This window comes from Megalops cyprinoides, chromosome 11, assembly GCF_013368585.1.
Source record: "Megalops cyprinoides isolate fMegCyp1 chromosome 11, fMegCyp1.pri, whole genome shotgun sequence".
Lineage (NCBI taxonomy): Eukaryota > Metazoa > Chordata > Actinopteri > Elopiformes > Megalopidae > Megalops > Megalops cyprinoides.
Genome location: NC_050593.1, coordinates 26004315 through 26023408, shown reverse-complemented (window position 1 = coordinate 26023408; position 19094 = coordinate 26004315). Strand labels below are relative to the sequence as shown.

At 44.5% G+C, this 19094-nt stretch overlaps 3 protein-coding genes across 4 annotated transcripts; 1 reads left to right on the top strand and 2 right to left on the bottom strand.

Moving 5' to 3' along the window:
• The first annotated feature begins 360 nt into the window (after positions 1 to 360).
• On the top strand, positions 361 to 6738 carry pcid2 (PCI domain containing 2). Its single transcript, XM_036540416.1, has 15 exons — positions 361 to 439; positions 651 to 710; positions 920 to 1009; positions 1428 to 1501; positions 1790 to 1855; positions 1974 to 2015; positions 2260 to 2314; positions 2600 to 2700; positions 3057 to 3132; positions 3417 to 3558; positions 3794 to 3894; positions 5560 to 5633; positions 5924 to 6049; positions 6155 to 6278; positions 6519 to 6738. The coding sequence occupies exons 2-15, from the start codon at positions 675 to 677 to the stop codon at positions 6606 to 6608; spliced, it is 1197 nt and encodes a 398-aa protein (XP_036396309.1). The 5' UTR covers positions 361 to 439; positions 651 to 674; the 3' UTR covers positions 6609 to 6738.
• Positions 6739 to 6778: 40 nt separating this feature from the next.
• prozb (protein Z, vitamin K-dependent plasma glycoprotein b) lies at positions 6779 to 11141 on the bottom strand. 2 transcript variants are annotated; one of them, XM_036540409.1, is made up of 8 exons: positions 10882 to 11141; positions 10166 to 10329; positions 9686 to 9710; positions 9430 to 9588; positions 8428 to 8559; positions 8221 to 8333; positions 7928 to 8045; positions 6779 to 7593 (listed from the first exon to the last, which is right to left on the bottom strand). In XM_036540409.1, the coding sequence occupies exons 1-8, from the start codon at positions 10952 to 10954 to the stop codon at positions 6986 to 6988; spliced, it is 1392 nt and encodes a 463-aa protein (XP_036396302.1). In that variant the 5' UTR covers positions 10955 to 11141; the 3' UTR covers positions 6779 to 6985. The 2 variants fall into 2 exon arrangements, with proteins under 2 accessions (XP_036396302.1, XP_036396303.1); XM_036540410.1 differs by having other exon boundaries at positions 9475 to 9588; positions 10882 to 11140.
• Positions 11142 to 12090: 949 nt separating this feature from the next.
• Positions 12091 to 18593, bottom strand: f10 (coagulation factor X). Its single transcript, XM_036540406.1, has 9 exons — positions 18578 to 18593; positions 18369 to 18479; positions 16784 to 16944; positions 16241 to 16265; positions 15748 to 15861; positions 15533 to 15664; positions 14817 to 15079; positions 14359 to 14476; positions 12091 to 12942 (listed from the first exon to the last, which is right to left on the bottom strand). Exons 2-9 carry the CDS (start codon positions 18427 to 18429, stop codon positions 12350 to 12352), a joined length of 1467 nt encoding a protein of 488 aa, XP_036396299.1. The 5' UTR covers positions 18430 to 18479; positions 18578 to 18593; the 3' UTR covers positions 12091 to 12349.
• Positions 18594 to 19094: the final 501 nt, after the last annotated feature.

Here is a 19094-nt window from a genome sequence, read left to right as displayed (position 1 = left end):
CTAGGACAGCGCACAGGATCCTCTTTCAATTCCCGTATTTCCAATGACGATACGTCATGTTGCCAACGCAGGTCATTGGACTTCTTGACTGGTGTCTGCTACGCTTCTTTACAAAATCGTGATTCAAAAACGAATGATTTTGGTCCATGTTTTTCTGTTAAGCACGAGAACACCTCGACAGAAAAGTTGCTCGTAAGGGCTGATGTCGGAGTCGAACCGTTTCCCTACCATAAATTTAAACCTAAACAGCCAAGCTCGTCCTGAATCAGCGCTTACATACCACTCAGGCTGCAGTACAACGACGACAACAAACACTACCCGGAAGTACAACCTCATCGTGACCCTTCCGTACACTGATGATGATATCCTGTTGTACTAAACAGTGATGGTGGTTATCAGTTAGCTAATTATAGAGGTGAAAATTTGGCGATAGAACGAGGTAGTTATACGCAAATAGATAATAGATTTTGGCATTGAATATCTGTTTCATTGCTTGTAACTATGCAATTCATCTCAGATCACACGCGTGTCTGGGAATTTGTAATTTTGGAAGGAACGGATGAATCACTGTTGCTGCCTAGCTGGCTGGCTAACGATCGTAAGCTAGATAATAAATCTTAATTTTCTTAAATTTCTGTATTGTTTCATAGATTTTGTTGACAGAGGGGGCAACAATGGCACACATAACAATTAATCAGTACCTTCAACAGGTAAATGCATTTCAATGAGTTGTTAAATGAAATGGTCTACTAGCTGGCTAACCGTAGCCACATTACATAGCTCCTGTATGTCTTGGATTTTCATTAGTTGCAAACAATCACTAGCTCGGTAGAAAATATTAATCTTTTCCTTTGAATTTGCCCATGTTTTCGGAAGCTTTTGATTCATGCATATTGCAATATTATGGCTGTCGCACTAGGTGTTGGAGGCTATAGAAACCAGAGACGGCTCCTTCTGTGCAGAACTCCTTTCATTCAAACACCCGCATGTAGCCAACCCTCGCCTGCAGGTAGAGATTCTGATTGTTTTGTAATTGTCAGTTAGATTTGTATTTTTCTGACACTGTTGTGTTTAACAGGAATTCTAAAGACTTATTTCTACAGTTCAGTTCCTTACATTTAGGCCGTTGTTGACCTATTGATTGTAGCAACATGATTTCTCTGTTCCACCGTGACCCGTTTTAAGTTATCATTTTAAAGGTAACGATGTATGGCCAGACTCAGCATCTGCATTTAAAATTTAAATTATCTTGGAAGATGTGCTCAGTGGTATGATTGTTACACTATACACTTGCAACAGGTTGAACTCCAGTTTTGGAACAATGTGATAAATTCCATGACACACATTTTGGTGGTATGCAGTTATGTAATGTGTATATGTAAACCCATATTGGATGTGCATCTGACATAACCACTGTGCACATGCAGCTTTCAAGCCCAGAAGAGAAATGTCAGCAGGTGTTGGAACCACCCTATGATGAAATGGTTGCAGCACACCTGAGGTATGACATTCTCAGTTACAGTGTCCAGGTGGATAAGGACTTCGATGACTCAAAATTTATAATCTATGGAACCGGTTCCTTGCTCAAATATGTGACTGACTCAAACCAGAGGCCTTTGGGCTACACCACACTGCCACACAGGCTGGTGTGTGTTCAGCGGTTTTTCTCTTTCAGTGCATGTGTGTTTAGGCCTGTATGTGTATGTGTAGTTTTGCATGTGTTAGTGCCTGTGTGTGCTGTTTTTTCTGGGTTCTACCTACCAGGCTGTATGCCTCTCTCCCTTAACAGGTGCACATATGCAGTGTCTAACCATGACTTTGTGGAGGCCTACAGATGCCAGACAGTGGTGGTTCAATATCCTTTATTAACATTAAAGCTGTGATCTACAGTCACTGGGTTCACTGAATGTGAAAACATTACCAGGACTTTTCCGAAAAAGGACCAAAATCTGCTTTTCTCCTTAACGTGGTACATCATTCCTGAAGGCATTCCAGGCACACAAAGAAGAGAACTGGTGAGAAACATAACAGTCAAAATTTTGTTGAATAAAAGTTAAATATCCATTAAGTATCCAGTGATTGGACGACAACTCCCAAGCACTGAAGGTTTAATAAATAAAATACTTCTTACACAGTCATGAGGTTGTCATGAATTAAACGCATGCCATGTGGTCAGTGTTTCTGAGAAGCCATGCTGATTGTACCTTTGAGCCTGGGGTCACTGTGCCTGTAGAGTGAGGCTCTTTCTGCTCTTTCCAGGGCTCTACCAGTGATGTTTGCAGTTGCACTTGATCTTCGAATATTTGCCAACAATGTAAGTGTATTTACAGTATGCTGTTATGAGAGGAAAGTGATTGCATGGCATTATGGGTATCTGATTAAAGCATGACAAATTGGCAATTTGATTAATACAGTACTGTGAGTGTTTTCATGTGACAGCTGATGAGAATGCACACTCACTACCTTGTGTGTGTATGTGTGATGCATGTATGTGTGCACACATTTATATTTGCACACAGGTAGTGTAAGAACTGTGACATATTAGTACTTGTTATAGTTGAGATCGTGGTAGCAGCTGTGGTTTTTGTGTGTGATGCAGGCGGAGCAGCAGCTGCAGAAGGGTAAAGGGAAAGTGGGAGACATGCTGGAGAAGGCAGCTGAGCAGCTCATGAGCTGTTTCAGAGTGTGTGCCAGTGACAAGTGAGCCCCCCGCCCACCGCATCTCACACACTTTGATGGAGCTGTATAATATTGCATGGAGATGTACACAGCCTAACCCAAGGAGGAGGCGCATTGTATGCTTACGTATAGATCAGAGGCTGTCCCCAATCTTAGACACCAACTGGATTTTAACCCCATCTCACACACACATCATCACAGAGAATCCCTGTATCTCTCTCCCAGTCAGAACCACTGAATCCCCAAGGCATCTTTCAAATATCGACAGCTTCTCTGTGACTTGTTTGCTTAATTGTTCAGTAAGTCTACTAGCACACTGTATGATACATATTGTTTTTTACAAAGGGTGTGAACTCCTGATATGTGTTGTGTTACAGTCGAGCTGGTATTGATGACTCCAAGAAGTGGGGGATGCTGTTCCTCATCAATCAACTCTTCAAGATCTACTTCAAGGTGAAAATGCTGTGTGTGTGTGTGTGTGTGTGTGTGTGTGTGTGTGTGAGAGAGAGAGAGAGAGAGAGAGTGTGTGTGAGTGTTAGTATGTGGTTTTGGCCTAATGAATAGCCTGCCAGGCTCAGGGGTGGCATATAATATTTTAATGCAGATTTCCCTACTCCATCTTCTGAATAGGACAGTTATTGAAGGAATTTGACAAATATCAAACTCTTTAAATTGTGTGTTTTTTGCAATAAAGACATGAAAGTGGTGAAATGTGTAACCCTGCTCTTCTGTCCCAGATTAACAAATTGCACCTTTGCAAACCGCTGATCCGTGCCATTGACAGCTCAAACCTGAAGGACGACTACAGCATGGCACAGAGGGTCACTTACAAGTACTATGTAGGCCGCAAGGCGATGTTTGACAGCGACTTCAAACCAGGTGAGAGACCATCACCACCTGTCCTGCACACACTCAGTACCTAGCATATTACACAGTCATATCTGAATGGCACATCCCAATCTATCCCTGTAAGACAAAATCAGGACTCATCATGCCAATCATGGTGAATCATGGTCAGTATCTGTCCTGCATAGCACACTGACTTTGACTCACGCCTGTTTTCACTTGTCCGTGTGTCTCCCACCTGTCACATGCCTGTCCCTGTCTCCCGCAGCGGAGGAATACTTGTCCTTTGCCTTTCATCACTGTCACCGCTCCTGTCAGAGGAACAAGCGCCTGGTGCTGATCTACCTGCTGCCCGTCAAAATGCTGCTGGTGAGAAAAAAATGATACACAGCCAAAAACTCTTACACCAATACACACCCAAAGACTGATACCTTCATAGACATCAAAATAATGATGCTGTGATACACTTCAATGCTCACACATACTCAAACACTGATACGTTGTACTACGTTATAGTAGACCGTAGAGTGTCATTGCATTTACCCCATAATTTGGTATGTCTGTCAGTAATGCACCAACAGAAATATTTATTTCTTTTTGTCTGGGACTACGTATGTCTGAAGTGTACTTTTGATGTTGCTATTCTGAACTCTCTTGTGTTTCCCCTTGATTTGTTCGGCATCTGTGGTTTATATGGTGACATCTTTTGTGTACAGAACTATGTGTATCTTTTCCATCCTTTTTATAAATTTAATTTAATTTAAAAAAATATAAAGTAGGGAGCCACTAAAAGAGACATTGTCTATCTAGAGAGATGTTGTCAATAATTTGATAGCAAAGCTGGCATGGTGTGAGAGACAGATAGGAGAGAGGGAGGAGCAGATGGTAATAAATATTTACTCTTCTTTTAAATAATAACTTTTACTTGTTTTCCTCACTGCCATTTAGACAGAAGCTGGAAGCTGCCGTTTGGATTGGCAAACAAACGATTTTTGGAAACCGTGGTGCAGCACGTATTTGAACAACATGCATAACCTTCAGCCTCAGTGAAATAGTATGAGCCAGCAAAAAGTCATGCTGTGAAAAAGTACGAAATTACTGTACAGACTGCGTGGGCGTGTCCATTTGCTCTCTGTAGAAAGGCTGATAATGCAATGAAAGGATCTGTAGTTATCAATTGGAGAAGTCAAGAGAATTTGTCATATTTTTACTTTCAGATGCCCCCCCCATCTAGACTTACTGTTAGCTCGCTGCATTGTAACCCAACTCTGAAAGTTGTGTGCGTGGGGTTAGTCTGAACATGGGTGACCAGGGCTTGTTTTGAGATTAGACAGAACAGATCACCTGACAGCCTATCAGCAGAGCACAGAACTGATGGGACTAGAGATGGTGTGTCTCACAGTCTCACAAGTCTGTAAATTTTAGCAATTTGAACTATGTGCATATCTACATACATTTTAAACTGTAGATGTTTAAAATTTGTGTTTGTTGGTACGTTGTGTCAGTACGTTGTGCGGGAAGGTTGAACATTGCGTACTTATCATCTGTGAACTGTCTGGTTAAAATATGTAGGCTAAACATTAGTCGTTGATAGTATGTTTACATTCTGAACTAGTTTAGTGCTTGTTTGTTTAGTTTTGTGTACAATCATATGCAAAACTTACATAGCTTTGCTCTCATGCCAGAGATACACACTGGTAATGTTTTGCTCTCATGCCAGAGATACAGACTGGTAAAAGTTTTGCTCTCATGCCAGAGATACACACTGGTAATGTTTTGCTCTCATGCCAGAGATACAGACTGGTAAAGTTTTGCTCTCATGCCAGAGATACAGACTGGTAAAGTTTTGCTCTCATGCCAGAGATACAGACTGGTAAAGTTTTGCCTTTGTGCCAGACATGCACACTGGTGAAGTTTGGTTTTCAGTACCAGAGATGCAGACTGGCACAGTTTCGTTTTCAGTACCACAGATTCACACTGGTACAGTCTTGGTCTCAGTTCCAGAATGAGTGACTGATACTTCTGTGTTCTCAGGGCCATATGCCCACTCACCAGCTCCTCAGGAAGTATGACCTCCTGCAGTTTGCTGACGTCACCAAGGCTGTAAGGTACAGATTTTCATCTCCGCTACCAACTACATCTTTATCTCTCTACCCCTCTGTGTCTTCCTTTTTTAGTCACTCCTCTTCTCCTCCCTTGCTGTAATATAGTAGTGCCTGCTCTCTGTTCACTCACAGTGTTAGAGTATTTTTGGGCAGATTTTACTGTACCTAAAAGATACCTACCTGTACATAAGTTTTTATAATTTCTAAATCATGTCTTTACACCATTTTTATGTTTATTAAAAAGTGAAAGCACTCAGGAAACAAATGATTCATGTATACTTTCTCAATGGCAGTGAGGGTAACCTGCTACTCCTGAATGAAGCATTGGCCAAACACGAGACCTTCTTCATCCGCTGCGGTATCTTCCTCATCCTGGAGAAGCTGAAGATTATCACTTACAGGAACCTCTTCAAGAAAGTGTGAGTGACACTAAGAGTACAGAGGTGGAGGTGCATGGGGGAGGTTGGGGTATTACCTCGTGCCCTGGTCCCTGTGTTCATGGAGGTGTTGATTAACTTGCGCAGGTATCAGCTCTTGAAGACCCACCAGCTTCCACTCGACGCCTTCCTGGTAGCGCTGAAGATGATGCAGGTGGAGGAGGTGGACATTGACGAGGTGCAGTGCATCCTGGCCAACCTCATTTACATGGTGAGATTTCCGTGAGACATGCCTCTCTCACAAATTGGACTCGCCCCTTTCAATCTCATGTGCATGATGAAATATACCCCTCTCTTAGTGGCTTTGTTACACCCACCAGATAAAGTCTGACACCATGTTATTGACAAATGAAGCCAAGCTCAAAAAGGGACTTTTTCTGTATGCTTCTCATTGAATTGTGATTGTGGCAACACAAGTCTGAAATGTTGTCTTTCTATGTCTCTTTCTCAGGGTCACATCAAGGGCTACATCTCTCACCAGCACCAAAAATTAGTGGTTAGCAAGCAGAACCCCTTCCCCCCTTTGTCCAGTGTGTCCTAAACTACAGTACCCAGAATTCCCCTTTCCACTATGCCTCCCCCCCATCCATGATTCTGCATACCTGGCTGGACTGGTTTCTGTGTCAGTTAACAGGATTACTTTCATCTTTTATGATCTGTGTTTTGTACTGTGTGGGAAATAAAGCTAAGAAAGTTTTGCAATATTGGAGCATGAGTATTTATTTGACCTGTTGGAAGAGATGGGTCAGGGGGCAGTCCAAGGATTGTCTGTCCACATAGTCAGCGTTCCATTTGTTGTTGTTATATTTTATAAATTATTATTTTAAAAACAGCACAGTAGCCACTAGCGTCAGCAGCCTTGAAAGGTGTGGGTATATATCTCTGTAGTTGTCTGTGAAGTAGCCTTGGGTCTAGCAGTCACTCCTCAGGGTGGGCCAGGTGTTGCTTAAGCCACGGCAGGTAGCGGGAGAGCTTGGTGAAGGCGTGGACCTGGGTGCAGTTTTGCATTTCAGGTGAGATGAGCAGTCCTGTGAGGAAGACTGTGTCCTTTTCCACAGTTACCACAGGGGATCCAGGCAGGGCACCACAGCCTGCCCTCTCCTTCGACCACCTGCTGTCCCTCCCTAGCATGCAGAACATCTTATTGGTGAGGTGAATACTGAGGTTGTAGCTGGTCTGGCACTCTTCCAGAGGCATGTAGGAGAGAATGTCTGGGCTGCTCTTTGTCTCGGCAGGCTCCCACCCTGCTAACAAGCCCTCTCGCCCTACCCTCATCAGCACATTCTCACTGAAGTCCTTCTCTGGGAGGCAGATCTGGAACGCTGTGGGGCTGAACCTGATGCTCTTCTGTAGTTGCAGGAAAGCCAAGTCGTGCTCTGGCTGATCTGCCTGGTACCTCTTGTGAATGGATGTGTGTGATACTGACAAGATCTGTCCTGGGCCTTCAATGATGTGTGGTCTCTGTCCTGGACGCCTCCCTCCCTGTGACCACTCGCCTAGGCTCCCCAAGTCTGTGGTCTGTCCAGCTGAGGAGAAGGAACCAGAACAAGAAGCCAGGAATGTTTGTGTCTGCCTTGTAGCTGGAGGACTGTCCTCAGTACAGCTGGGGGTTAATGCCTGGGGCAGCAGTGTAGCATAGCGGTAAGGAGCAGGACTCATAACCGAAAGGTTGATGGGTCGATTCCCCGCTGGAGCACTGCTGCTGTGCCCTTGGGCAAGGTACTTAACCCACAGTTGCCTCAGTAAATATCCAGCTGTATAAATGGATAACATGTAAAAACTGTAACCTATGTAAGTCGTTCTGGATAAGAGCGCCTGTTAAATGCCAGTAATGTAATGTCTACAATGTAGCTGACTCACCAAGCTCTACAGTGAAGCTTTTGGCCTTGGAGACGCAAGCTGCAGCAGTCAGGACGGAACGTTCCCCTAGGATCACACCGCTGCAGAATTCGTGTCCCCTGGAATCCAGCAAGCTGACCTGTGCAGCAGTGAGACTTCAGCTGACTGGCTGCACTGCACATTTCACCAGCAGATCTGACAAACCAGCTTCACTTTGACAGAGGCCATAAAGTGTGGCTGTATCAGATAAGGATGGGCATGGCTGTGGAGTTAATTAAGGAGGAGTTTTGCTATGTTTTTGAACAAGGACTCACCTGCCAGGGACACCTGCCATGTAGACAGTGATGACTACCAGAACTGGACCTCATGATGGTCTGGTTCCGCTCAGAGGACTCGTGTACAGGTGTTCTCCCACAGGGGTACTGGACTGAGGAGACACCATCATCAATCAGAAGCACATCCCTGGCTCGGATTGAAATTTGTATGAGTGTGCGAGTAAGTTGGTTGTCTGTCTCTTGTACCCTCAGGTTGACAGGTCTTCCCGTCAGGCTGAATTTTGTATCCATCTGCACAATGGCAGTGGTACGAGGTGAAGGTGGGCCTGCAGAAGTGGTCACATGACAAGGGACCTTCAGGATGGCACTCGGCCACATCTGCACACACAGTCAGACACACACCGTTAATAACTAAGACAACTACAAACAGCGTGGGTGACATGGAGAGTCAAGCACTTAGATGCCTACAGACACCTTGGAAAACACACAGTAATACACAGAGCCACAATGAGTCAAAAATTAAAAACAGACTTCTTTTGGTTAGGCAAAACTTGACACAATAGCTTTTGGTGCCCTTATGTGTTTATCCATATGCTAACTTGATACACAAACAAGAACACTCCTTGTGTGGCCAAACTCAATTCCATGTCAGACGACTCAAGGTGACAGTATCTTTATTGCTAAAATGTGTTGCTAGCAAAATCTTGACCTTCGCTGTTAATATACTGACAGACGAAATGCTTTTCTTCACCTTTCTTTGCAAAATAGGATTTTTTTTTTTTTCAAGCTGGCCACTGAAGTCTGATTAAAATATTTTCACCTTGAGTAAAATGATATCTTTGGGCATAGGCTAGCCAGATCTCAGATCACTTGTATAGTTGCTCAGTGTAACTACTTATAGTTATCAACTATTCCTGGTCACACACACTCATCTTTGCTCCTTAGTATACCAACAATTTTCACTCCATACTCCTAGCCAGACTGACAGTCATAGTTTTTGCTACTCTTACAGCTACACAGCATATGCACTTGACTATATCATGAGCAAAAATGTGAGCAATCAACAGCAATTAACATGTGATGTTACTCCCTGAACTCTTGGTCTCCTTTTTCCTCCTGACCCTGCCCCCCTCCTTGATCTTAGACCATCTTGTGTATCTGCTCCCCTCCTGCCTAACCCCTGACCCAAGACCCTCAGGTATACCTGTCTCTCTCCACTTAACCCTGCCTGCAGATGCTCTTGTGTACCTCTCTCCCTCTGCCTAACCCCTGACCCCTGAGGCTCTTCTGTACCCTTCTCGCAGTTCACCCCGTTGTACAGCTCTTTGCATTCGCAGTTGTAGCCTCCGATGCTGTCAGTGCACCTGGCACCGTTGAGACACGGGTTGGGCTTGCACTGATCACCATCTGCAGGAAGGGAGAGGAAGATGAAGCTACATCACAGACAGAACTGAGGACATACTCTTGACTTTGCACATCTGCCCAAGACTGAAACTGCACTTACCATAATATACTGCCCAAAAGACATCCTGTGGAAACAGAAGACCCACAGTGACTCGTCTAAAGCCAGGCATATAGGTTAATGAGTTTGGGCTAAATATAAGCTTTTAATACACTGTCCAAAAATCAATATACCATCATGGCCATATAAATTCAACTTCATTGACTTAAGCTGAAAAAGTTACAGATTCTTTAAGAAAGAAAGGAATTTAATATTTTACTGATGGCCTTTTGGTTGGTTGACCTCCATACCTGTATTAGTGAGAATCTGGCACATAGTGTAACAAAGGGTTGATGGTAATTTTGTGGATAATAGTAGGACTAAAACAGAATGCTGAGAATGTTGGGGATTTTATGATTGTAAAAATTATGTATGGTATGAGTATGGAGACTAATAGTAAGCTTTACAAACAGCCACTTATGGTTTTGGAATATCAGGATCCCATGAAAAGTTTGGATAGTGGGATTGTAACCAGATACTGACAGTTTTTGGGATGTCCTCGAAGTATTCCCTGGCCTCCTCGTAATCACATCTCTCCTCATAACACTCCCGCTCCAGGTTTCCCTGAAGTATCTCTTCGATAAAGAAAATATTGGCTCTCCTGGACCGCTGTAAGACAGCGCTGGCCTCCGGCTGGGACTGAAACACTGAGGGGGATGTCTTAATCACTTGTCTGAAACACTTGGAGTGTCTTAATCAGAACATCAGGACACTGACTGCTAACTCTGTACACACATCAGAGCACTGTTTTCTTTTCCCTCACTCATAGCTTGCACACATTCAATGAGACTCAGGCATTCTTTCCAATTGTGATGCAGGTAACATTGAAAATAAATCTTAAAGGTTAGGCTTGAACACTTGAAACAACACCAAAAGCATTTCTTTTAATTCAGTGTTAAGGAATGGTGATCGTATGATACATGAAAAAATGAACAAATGAATGAATGAATGAATGAATGAATGAATGAATGAATACATGAAATTCATGTATACATGAAATTCATTTTGCAATTTCGTTGTGCTTGCACAATGACAACAAAGTTCTTCTTGATTCTTGAATGAATGAATGAATTGATAGTGTGTCCTGCGTAAATAATGCCCAGCCAATGCGGTTGTAGAAGACACACTAAATGCAAATATGTCAGCGTTTGTTATACAATTTGTTTTTGGAAAGCAGGATGTCGCACGTGAATATTTACCCCTCCTCTCAGTGCTGGTGAGAACAAAGGACCTGAGCAGAAAGAAGTGAAGAAAGCAGGTCCACAGCGTCATGCTGATCCACGCTATGCCAAGAGCTCACAGACAGTCCAGAATCTCCACCCCCCCACTCTCCCTCTTTCCTTCCCTTCCCCTCTCTCTGTCTCACAATCAGACTGCGCTCGGAATATTATTCCTTTCTCACACTGTCCCTCTCACACACTGTACCTGTCTCTTTCTGCCTCACAGTGAGTCAATGTTCAATACTCTGTCGTCTCTCGCTTTCACCCTCCCTCTACTTCTCTCTCCTCCCCCCTCTCTCACAGGCTGCCAGTGTTCAGGTCGCTTTTTCAATTTACGGCTTGTGTTACTGGCATGAGACACATCATATAGATGTATATTGCTTCCGCTCTGTCTCCACCTCCTGTAGTTTGCACCATAAGTATTGGTGTTTTTGGCAATGTTTCTTCGTTTATAATTCAAAATTTATTTTGTGTGTGACAGTAGAACCAGGTCATCTGCATAAAATCAATTTTTTATGCTCCATGAAAGGTAGGTTCTCTCTTACTCTCTTTTTTATGGCCACAGAAAAAAACACCCCCCCCCCCCCCCCCCCCCCCAAACACACACAGTTCTTGCCTCTCTCCTAACCAGGTAGTACTTTGAACAGTCTCTCATGCCCCCCTCTCACATTTGCTGAATGCTTTGTGAATACTGTATTTGGTGTATCATTTTTGTAGTGCATTTTATGAACAGTGGTGGGAGCACTTCTATGCCTTTCTGGAACAATAAACAATGAATGTATCAAACTTGGCAGTTGATCTGCATTTCTCTCTGAATATGGAGTGCTAATGTAATAAACTGGCATCTCGTCTGGATGTGGGTGTCTAAGCCTATGTCACCATCCCTCAGAGTTTCGGTGGAACACTTTGTACTGCTAGTGGACTCTAGTCATGTAAACACTCAATTCTGTTGATGAACTCTGTGTCTAAACAGTGCAGAACAAACATTAAACTTGAGTTCAGCAACTTTTCTGTAAGTTGAATGTCTTACCTAATCATCAGAGCATGTGTGTGTATGTGTGTGTGTGTGTGTGTGTGTGTGTGTGCGTGTGTCTGTGTGTGTATGTGTGTGTGAAACAGTGAGACAGACACAGAGAGAGAGAATCAGAAAGACTCATGGACTGATAATTGCCAAAGTGAATTCACAGGTTAAGGATGAATAAAAGTTTTAATGGAACCTTGATGGTATCTTGTTACTAAATAGCCAGTATTGTAGCTCTGTGGCTTTGGGTGAGGTAATTACTCAGTACGATTATAAAAACAGTCATTACAAAAATGCACAAGCATGACAAGCTACTTGCGTGAAGTGAACAAATGATCATGGATATCATTGTGAAATGTGAAAAACACTTCATCAACCATCATTCCAAACTCTTTATTTTTGTGTGTCTCTCACAACTATTAGTGTTCACCAGTCCTCATCTTTTCCCTTGGAACTGTGTCCACTCCCCTTTGGATTGAATCTCTCCATAACGATCCGGATCCAGCCAATGTACTTGGATACCTGCGTGTAGACGCCGTACTTTCCTTCCCGCGCACACCCCTCCCCCCAGCTCACCACGCCCGTGACGTACCACGTGTCCCTGAACAGGGTGACGTGGGGACCGCCGCTGTCCCCTTGACAGGCGTCCTTCTCCTCTTTGTCATAGCCGGCACAAAACATGCGGCTGGTGATCTTGAACTGGCTGGACTCGATGCAGATGCCGCGGTCCACGTAGGGCACGGTCAGCCGCTGCAGGACGGTGGCCTGGCGGCCGCCCTCACGCACCCTCCCAAACCCGCTGACCATGCCATCTGGCTGCTTCATCAGCACCTGCTCCGCGAACTCGTTGTCTGGGAGGCAGGCTGGCAGGATGTACGGAGAGAACTTTATGGGCTTCTGCAGCTTGATGAGGGCGATGTCGTTGTGGTACGTCTCCGGGATGTAGCGCCTGTGCGTGAGCACCTGGTCCACCTCATACACGGCCTCGTGTGGTTCCTTCACCTCCCTGTCAAAATCTCCTGCAGGTGTCAGGAGGAGATTACATTACATCACATTACATTACATTATTGGTGCATTTAGCAGATGCTCTTATCCAGAGCGACTTACATCAGTTACTGCTGTTTTTACAATGTTATCCATTTATACAGCTGGATATTTACTGAGGCAATTGTGGGTTAAGTACCTTGCCCAAGGGTACAGCAGCAGTGCCCCAGCGGGAAATTGAACTGGCAACCTTTCGGTTACGAGTTCTGCTCCTTAACCACTTGTTCCTTAACCACTATGCTACATTGCCACCCGCTGTGGAGTGGAGATGATGGGGTGGGGGACGCTAACAAAACCTCATGAGAAACATTTCCAGATGTCATTTACCTGTCACTTTCAGTCTATTATTACTGCTGTCAGCAATGCTGTCAGTATAAAGTTACATGCAACGTGTAATATTGTTAGTGCTCCGCCCCCTTAGCTGTGGGGTTTTTCCCTGTCCGTGTGCTTTTGTTTTCCTTGTGTTCTAGCCCTGCCCCACTCCCCGCCTGGTCTCCGCCCACCTGATTGCCTCATCGCCTTCACCTGCCTGCCTGCCCACCTGCATCCCATCTCCTCCTCACCCCAGCCCTATATCTTCCCTGCGTGTCTCTGTCTATGGGCTTGCCACGATTGCCTGATTGCCTGCCTGTCCTGTTCCTGACCCTGCCTGCTCCAGTTTCCAACCCTGATTCTGTCCACGGACTGCCTTCTGGTTTTTGATCCTGCCTGTTTCTGATTTGCGATTTGCCTGATGATTTCAATAAAGACGCTTGGAACCCAAAGCTCCCGTGGTCCACGCCTGAGTCCTTGCCTGAGCCCTGACAAATATACACTTTGAATGCAACAAAGCTGTTTAGTCACATTAACCGGCTCTTAATGTGTGCTGCATTTGTTCTCATCTGATTCGTCAAAAATCACATCAATAAGCATGGCTGCTTGACAGAAGCTGGATAACTGTGCAGCAATTTGCTATTAGGACCATTTTTTGCAATGTGCTAGCTAGCTGACAGTGGAACCCCACTGCCAACATTCTGTGCTCTTGCAATTACCTTCCCGACACATATTTGCCCTTGAATAACAGTGATTCATTCTAACCTTATACTATACACAGTGTTGCATAGAATTACTATGACTTATTCATACCACATAACAGGAACAGTGCAGAATAATTGAGCCTAAACATAACATGCACTGAGGACGATGTAGAATGACTATGACCGATTCATACCATGTACAGAGTATGATGTAGAAGGACTGTGACCACTTCACACCACAGCGGTATGACATAGAATTACAGTGACTGACCATAGAACATGCAGAGTATAATGTAGAAATACCATGAACGATTAATTCCACATACAGAGTATGATGCATAATGACTGTGACAGTGACCGACTCATACCACATACCCAGAACGATGTAGAATGTCCGTGACTGGTTCATACAATGTGCTGCAGATAAGATGAAGTAGTCATTCAGGACAGTCCCACCACAGAATCCAATATCCTCCTCATTCACCAACAGAGCCTGAGGAATGACGATCAAGTAAGGTTTGGTTAATCAGCGAGCAACACATGAACCTTCCTCCTTTCACACAAATTCCAAAGTTCCAGTAAAGAGCATTGAGGTGTTGTGTTGTCTGAGGGAATAATGTGTATGTACCACCCAGATATATCTGTCAGGGGTGCGTGTATGTGTGTGTGTGTGTATGTGTGTGCATACTGCTAAGTGTCTCTTGTCAGGGATTTGTGTTTTTGTGCATAGATGTGTATGCATATACAGTTAAGGGATGAGTATCTTTTAGTGTGTGTGTGTGTGTGTGTGTGTATGTGTATACCTGTCAGGTATGTGTCTGCGTAGTGTGTACCTGCCAAGGGCAGTCTCCTGCAGGACAGTCTTCCCCATTCACAATACGCGAGCCTGTAGCCGCCTCCTCATTGTAGTCCTCAAATGTTTCTGTCTTCGTTTCATTCAGGCTTTGGGTACTGTTGGTTATATTATGTGCGTTGTTATATGTTTCTATAGTATGTATCTCCGTGGTAACATGGCTGTGCACTGTGGCGTTAAAACGTTGTCTGGGAAGGTTACTCCTGGTGTTCACAGATTTCCGACGTCCACATTTAAAAGGCTCTGCCATGGAAGAAAGAAGGTATGGGCCTGAGTTCAATATACTGCACAGACAGATATTTGCATGCATGCATGCATGTATTTGTGTGGTGCATGCAGGTGTACCTGTGTGTATGTGTGTGTGTGTGCATGTTGTGAGAGAGAAGGAAATATGCAACGCAACAGGTATACACACGGTTCCTCTCACTCTCACATTCATTCTCTTCACATTGTCACACAAACACACGCCTACACACAACTGCACACGCTCACTCATGCTACGGTGAGGTAGCACTCTTTTCCCCTCTTTTTCTGCGTTTACTGCGTCTGCACAGGGGATAAAATGTATCTCTACTTTTTGGATTTTTAAAAAGTGTATTCTGCCAGCTAATTTGGTGTTTTTGTTCATGGCCTGGTTGCTTTTCAGTTTTTTTCAGTATTTTATGATCTCTTGTTCCATGTCTCCTTCTCTCTCACCATGGGAAAGGCAGGTCCTTCCATCTTCTCCCAGGAAGTACCCGTCTGCGCAGGAGCACTGGACCCTGTCCATCTGTACGTGGCAGAAGTGGTGGCAGTGTCCGTTGTCGTTCATGCACAGCAGTGGGATCTCTGAGGGAAGAGCCGGAGCTGGTATCAGGACCCCGATCGGAGGATGGGAGGCACCGGCGCTCTCCATGGTAACGGTACCCTACCTATCTCGCAGTTTAAGCCCTGGAATCCAGGGTGGCAGAAGCACTTGTACGCCCCGATTCCATCCTTGCAAAGACCCTGGTTGAGGCAGGGCTGGGACTCACAGGAATCTCCGTCTGTGGAGCCGAACACAGATAACATGAACTACCCCCTAACACTGCCCTTCAAAACCCCCAACTCTGCCCCCAAGACACCCAACAAGACAACATCATTCCCCCTTATCCATAACACAATTGTACCCTACCTGTTCCACAAAAACATAGCCACACCCTCTGTTCCACTAAAGCACGTTCAAATCCTTTTGCCAAAGTACAGTCACACTTTCTGTGCCCCCTCCCCCACCACACACACACGCACACACACAGTGAGACTCTCTGTATTCCCCCTAAAGCATAGTCAAACTGTTTGTGATCCCCCCTACACACACACACACACACACACACAGACCCACACACCAAAAAGCAAAATCACACCCATAGTAGACATTCTTCTTACCATAGTAGACATTCCAGAACTCATTCTAGGTGAAGGAAGAAAAAAAGAGTTAACAGGATGTAAAAACTGAGTTGTGAAAGGATGGATAACGGGGTTGCATTTCATGGTTCCAAAACAAATTCTTCTCTCTGTTAGATCCAGTACAGACTGTCCATGAGATGCCTTTACCTTATCCACCAATACAGTACCCACCAATGAAAAAGCCGCAAGTCAATTCACTGTCCTGATGTATCATAGAATCCTTGGTAAAGACCTGAATGTAGTAATGAGACACTACGGGTGTGTAAGAATGTGTTTCAGAGTTTGTTATAGACAGTGTAAAGTGTGTGCAGTGTGTTTTCCTCTGGCTTCTTGGTTGTTAGTGAGTTGGAGACTGTCACAGTATAAATGTGGAAGAGTGTGGTTGTTTATATGAGTAAGAGTTTATGATACAGCCTGAATCAGTTCTGTAAGGTAATGCCAAAGCGTGAGCGCATTAAAGTGCTACTGTGTAAGAATGCAAGTTCGGTACTGATGTGTCTGAGATCAAGATGTGCTACTTGCTGTCCGCTCGTCGTTCTCAAATATCTCCCTGGCCTCCTCCTGGCTGCACCTCTCCTCGATGCACTCCCGCTCCATGTTCCCCTGACGGAACTCCTCAAATGGGCTGTTGGCCCGACGCGTCCGGCTCAGCACTTGATTAGCATCTTGACTCTGAAGGAAGACTGAGATACCAATGGACCAGCTCAGCACTTCATAGTTCTTCACAACCTCCTTCCAACATATTAAAGTCCCCCTCAATCTCCTCTCCAAATTCGCCTAAACTCACTAAATATTCCAAGATCAAATTCAATGATCCAAATCAGAAGAATGAAAAAAACTAAAATCCCACAGAGAGAATCAATGTTCACTCTAATATCACCATCTAACAAGGGCCCCAAAGTGGATCATAAGAGAAATATTAGTCTTTTAGTTGTGTGTGAACTGAAACATTTGCTGAAAAATATTAGCATGTTTTATCTATGACCAAGGATATTTCAGCTCATTTACTGAGTTTCAACAACGGAAAACATAATGTTTAAAGACAGCTCCTGGCAGCGATCACTGCTTAGAATTATATAAGAACTGCAGTAACAGGTGGCTCGGTTGGCAAGGTGCCACTCCTGAGCGGAGGCTGAGCCCTGGGTCCGAATCCGGCTGTGTCATCTGCTGACAATGACTGGGAGCCCATAGTGGCAGAACAATTTGACTTCCCTCCGCTAGGGATGGGGGTGAGCAGGCTGGCCAGGGTCCCCTCATCACACAGCTCTCAGGCACCCTGAGATTTGTCAGCCACCTGCAGCTTGCTCTTTGATGTCAGTGCAGTGGTGCAGTAGCGCCTATCCTCCAATGAGCACCCACTTCACTGGGGTGCCCGTGTAACTTGTAACTCAAAAAGTAGCTGTTGACTGCATACAAGCATACCAGAGGTTTGCATTCCTCTGGCTTCAGCTCTCTTACACGTGCGCAGGTGTCATGGTGAGACAAAGCCCATCGTACTATAAGACTTTTTTAAAAAGTCATATAAAGGGGAATAAGTATTGAAAAAGAACCACCGTAATGAATCACATTTGAAAGACTGCAATAATGAACTGTACTGAACTCCACACTAATGACCACACTGACTCCCTGTAATGCAACAAAAGTAATGCAACAAACTGTATGCCTGGGAGAGGCCGCAGTAATGACCCCTGCTGACCTTGCAGGAGGAAACTCAATAACGACCACACAAAACTCCCATCGTAATGACCACACTGAATTCCTGGGAGTGACTGTAGCCAATGCCCACACAACCTCAGACAGTGGTACTATGCATACTGTAACACTGAAGTCCTATGAAATTACTTGTAAAAGAACCACCCACTAAGTCTCTCAGTCGTTTAAATTCCCTATTTTAGAACAAGGTATATTTAAGCCAATTTCATGTTCACATTTCAGATGTTCAGTACTTCTATTAGCTACAATGGCAGTGTACCACAGTTTGACTCCACTGAAACACCCGTTAGACTCTACTGTCAACCAATGTACAACTATTTAAAATCCTTGCATAAGTGTCACAGTCTGATTTTTTAGTAACGCTGTTTTTTGATGGAACATCCGCAGTACCTACCCTTGGCAGTGGTCTGCTGAAGCAGAAGGAGGAGAAGACAGCCGTGGATGAGGCGTTTCATGACTTCTTTTCTGGAAAAATGCACCTCTCCTCTCTAAAAGAACTCGAGAACTGAAGGGGAGAGAGAGGGAGAGAGGGAGAGGTCATTGACCTGCCTGATGGGACGTGGGGGGGGGGATCAATATCAGCAGGAAGAAGTTTCATCGGACCTGACCGACGCTGATTCCGTGTCCTGTTTTCAAGGTTTACAGGAACACAAGTTTTGTGACGGGACGATGGAGAACGTCATCATCGAGACAGCCGGGAAATGCACCAATAAAAATGTTTTCATTTGGGGGTCAGAGATCACGAGGAACATATGGGCACTCAGAGAACAAGGGATTTTGCAAACATTTACTCTGAGTTGGTTCTTTGATCTGACTCTGCCAATGTTTAACAGGGATCAGGCTGACTTGGGATCACTGCAGTCTATCCAGAATTACTGAGCCCCACAAACTTCAGAGAAATCATGCTTTGTGAATATGCCTGGGCAGTGTTGCTTGCTCATGTTACAACTGTACATAGGCAATGGTAATTAACTCTGTGTTGGCTCAATAGCATGTAATTACGTATGCGTTAGTTGTTCCACAAATGACTGTTTTTTAAATCCCAGAACAGTAACTCTTGCCCGGAGTTTGCTGTAGAGGGTAAAATTCAAAGTCCTCAGACTGGTTATGTTCTTATACC

Excerpts from the sequence above, each read along its gene's own strand:
- pcid2 (XM_036540416.1), top strand. The coding sequence starts at position 675 with ATGGCACACATAACAATTAATCAGTACCTTCAACAG. Across the intron at positions 3,559-3,793 it reads TGACAGCGACTTCAAACCAG|CGGAGGAATACTTGTCCTTT; the intron begins GTGAGAGACCAT and ends TGTCTCCCGCAG. Across the intron at positions 6,279-6,518 it reads TGGCCAACCTCATTTACATG|GGTCACATCAAGGGCTACAT; the intron begins GTGAGATTTCCG and ends TCTCTTTCTCAG.
- prozb (XM_036540409.1), bottom strand. The coding sequence starts at position 10,954 with ATGACGCTGTGGACCTGCTTTCTTCACTTCTTTCTGCTCAGGTCCTTT. Across the intron at positions 10,330-10,881 it reads CACCAGCACTGAGAGGAGGG|TGTTTCAGTCCCAGCCGGAG; the intron begins GTAAATATTCAC and ends CATCCCCCTCAG. Across the intron at positions 8,046-8,220 it reads ATGGCAGGTGTCCCTGGCAG|GTCAGCTTGCTGGATTCCAG; the intron begins GTGAGTCCTTGT and ends ACTGCTGCACAG.
- f10 (XM_036540406.1), bottom strand. The coding sequence starts at position 18,429 with ATGAAACGCCTCATCCACGGCTGTCTTCTCCTCCTTCTGCTTCAGCAG. Across the intron at positions 16,266-16,783 it reads TTGAGAACGACGAGCGGACA|AATGAGTTCTGGAATGTCTA; the intron begins GCAAGTAGCACA and ends TCCTTCACCTAG. Across the intron at positions 12,943-14,358 it reads GACATTCTACATCGTTCTGG|GAGATTTTGACAGGGAGGTG; the intron begins GTATGTGGTATG and ends TGACACCTGCAG.